We start from the raw sequence: 3,021 nt of genomic DNA, 5'->3' as shown, positions 1-3,021 counted from the left end.
GCGAAGTCAATGATCGCTCCTGAGGCAGAGGGGATATGGGCCCCGCGCGCTTCCCCTGCAGGGAGAAAGTTAGTAAGAGAGAGCGAGTCGGGGGGGGAATGCTTGGGCTCTTTGGTTGACCCCTGACCCCCCTTTCCTTGCCCCCCCCCGCGGTTTCCGGCTCCCGGCTCCCCCCTCGAGGATCGGCGTGCCCCGGGCACATGTGTGTGTGTGTGTCTCCTGCCCCGAGATCCAAGGGGCGCCCCGGGCCAGCAGCTGGGCCGCCTCCCCTGCCGATCAGCGCCCCCTCCCCTCCCTTTCCCTCCCCACCTCCCCCCCCCACTTCATTGCCTGCCGGTCTCTCCCCGCCCTCGGTATCTGCTCCTCGGATGCTGCCCGCCCTCTCGTCGATTGCCCGGGGCCTCCGCCGGGCCGGCCACCCGGCGGTCACCCTGCGCGTGGCGGCGTTCTACTCTGGTGATGCGGCGGCGACCGCCACCACCACGCCAGCCGCGGCTCCCAAGCCCAATGTCGTGCCCGACGAGTATTACAACCTGGAGAAGGCCACGCCCGACACACTGAATGTCTTCTACCTGGAGTCCACCGACCCCTTCCTCAACCTTGCCACCGAGGAGTGGTGCGTTCTGCGTGGCGTGATTTGCCCCTGTCCCCCCCCCCCAGTTCGGGCTCTTGCTCGCCCGTCCATCGATGTCTGTGCTTGCGTGGCCACCCATGCTGATCCGGGCCCCCCTCTCGCCCTTCCCCCCATCCGGCCATCCACCATGAAGGCTCTTCCGCTCGCTGGACGTGACAAAGACCCGAGTGCTGATGTTCTACCAGAATCGGCCGTGCATTGTCGTCGGACGAAACCAGAACCTCTGGACCGAGCTCAACCCCCGGCGCCTGGCCCACCTGAATGGCCTCCCCGGCCGGGAGCCCATTGCTCTGGTCCGGCGCCGGTCGGGCGGCGGGTCGGTTTTCCACGTGCGTCTTGTCTCGTCCCCTGCCTCCCTCGGTCGCTCGGGCGATTGGAGCGGACCCGGGGGCGCCGGTCACGTCGCGCCTGTGCCCGGGCCACCTTGTTCTGACTTGTTCCGACCCACCCCGGCCCTGCTGTCGTGTCTTCCCCGCTTGCGCTATCCCCCCCCCCCTCCACTCCGGCTCGGTCCTGGGCTGGGGGCGCAGGATCTTGGCAACACCAACTGGTCGCTGGTAAGCCATCGAACCATTTTCGACAAGGCCGAGACGGCCAACATCATTGCCGGCGCGCTGAACCGCCTGGATGTGGTTGACGGCGCATCGACCTCCGCCCGGCAGGATGTCCTGGTCGGCGGGGACAAGGTGCGCAGCTCCCTCCTTTCGCCGGTCCCCCCCCCCCCCCCTCCTTCCTGCCGTGCTCCCTCTTCGCGTCCGCTGCGTTTTGGTGTGCTAACCCGATAACCATGTGCCAGGTCTCCGGCGCGGCATATTCAATCATTCGCGACCGGGCGCTGCACCATGCAACGATGCTCCTGTCGGCCGATCTAAACATGCTCCGCGGGACCCTGTCCGGCGAGGCCGAGGTGTGTCTTCCCTCCTTGCCTTTTTGTTTCCCTCTCTCGGCCTGTCTTTCTCTTCACCCTCTTCACTCTCCCCACTCCATTCATGCTTTGTGAGCGCGGCGACACTCACACATCCTCCTCCCTCCGCCGGTCACCTCGCCCCACGCGGCTGGTTCCTGTTCCCATTCAAAGCTCAACATCACCAGCCGCGGGGTCAAGAGTGTCTCCTCGCCCGTGCGCAACCTGCGTGTCCCGGCCAAGGACCAGCCCGGGGAGTTGGTCGCCCTGCAGGCGATGGACTTTTCCAAGGCCGTGGTCGAGGAGCTCCGGGCCTTCTTCGAGCCGAAGGACGTTGTCGTGCGTCCATGGTCGCTTTTTCGTCCCTTTCTCCCCCGGGCATCGCTCTCCATTGCGCTCGCCCCTCGCCCCCTTTCCGCCCGGCTCTTCCCTCCCCAGCCGGCTTTCACTCACACGCGGCCACCTCCTTTTCCCGTGTCTGGCCGTGCGACACGAAGTTCACCCACATGCCGGAGGCCACCATGCGCATCATCCCGGATGTGATCAAAAACTATGAGGAACTCCGGTCATGGGACTGGTTCCACGGGCAAAACCCCAACTTCGAGCAGGCCATCCGCGCAGATGTCGGCGGTTGGGAGCTGGTGCGTGTCCTGGCAGCCACAGCCGCCGAACTGCCCGTACTGCCTTGGTGGCCTTTCGCCTGTCGCACCATCCCCCCCCCCCCCCCCCCCCCCGCCGACGTGTACTGACAGTTGCTTGTTGCTGGCCGGCTGGCACAGTCCCTCCGGCTCAAGAGCGAGCGCGGCCTCATCGTCGGCATCGAAATTGAGAGCTGCTCCGCGCCGCCTTTGCCGGTGGAGCATCCCATCTCCCAGGAGGCACTCCTGATTCGTCTCCATGGCTTCTGCGAGGCCCTCACTGGTGCGTCCCATTGCTGCCTTCTGCGTATTAGTGTGCCCCCTATGGCGATTGGCCATGGGAGCATACCTGTGACTAACTGTACGTCCGTCCTCGCGTCCATGTGTGTGCTTTTGTGCACTGCTCTCCAGGCCAGCGCTACAACGAGGCCCATGGTGTGGCCTCCCGGCACCTGGAGCGCTTTGGGTCTGGAGCCGATGCCAGTGGCGCTTTCAGCCTCGGTCGTGCCCTGCAGGAAGCCATTGTCGATCGGTACTTCGTGCCGATCGGCCTGCCGGGCGATGCTCCCTAGACTCCTCTCTCTGCCTCTCCTCTGCCCCTCGCCTCCCGGCATCCTTTCCCCGTTCAATTCCGCCCCTGCTACGCACTGCGGTGCCGCTGGTCGGCAACACAAGTATACACATAGACTCCCGCAGACTCGCATCTCGCACGTGCATTTGTGATATATTGAGGACGCTCACCGCTGATTCATCGAGTTCCTGTCGGACATGGTGATGTTGACGTACCTGCACAAGTGAGCAGCATTGTGTGCGTGCGCACGTGTGTGTGTGTGTGTGTGTGTGTG

The 3,021-nt window shown here is 65.0% G+C and overlaps 2 protein-coding genes across 2 annotated transcripts in view; one reads left to right on the top strand and one right to left on the bottom strand.

Moving 5' to 3' along the window:
• Positions 1-368: 368 nt before the first annotated feature.
• Positions 369-2,748, top strand: H696_05712 (hypothetical protein; the record flags this gene model as incomplete). The annotated part of the gene is made up of 8 exons (XM_009499525.1): positions 369-616; positions 768-963; positions 1,165-1,320; positions 1,431-1,541; positions 1,713-1,877; positions 2,036-2,179; positions 2,318-2,459; positions 2,588-2,748. 8 exons carry the CDS (start codon positions 369-371, stop codon positions 2,746-2,748), a joined length of 1,323 nt encoding a protein of 440 aa, XP_009497800.1.
• Positions 2,749-2,913: 165 nt separating this feature from the next.
• The window catches only part of H696_05711 (hypothetical protein), a gene marked incomplete at both ends in the record, with an annotated part of 2,055 nt that continues 1,947 nt past the window's right edge, over positions 2,914-3,021 (bottom strand). Inside the window, one exon of the mRNA XM_009499524.1 lies at positions 2,914-2,962. Coding sequence (XP_009497799.1) covers positions 2,914-2,962 — 49 coding nt within the window. The remainder of the gene's footprint in view (positions 2,963-3,021) is intronic.

Source organism: Fonticula alba (genome assembly GCF_000388065.1).
Source record: "Fonticula alba strain ATCC 38817 unplaced genomic scaffold supercont2.13, whole genome shotgun sequence".
Taxonomy (NCBI): Eukaryota; order Rotosphaerida; family Fonticulaceae; genus Fonticula; species Fonticula alba.
Note: the sequence above shows the minus strand (reverse complement) of the source record. Positions and strands in the feature narration are given on the sequence as shown.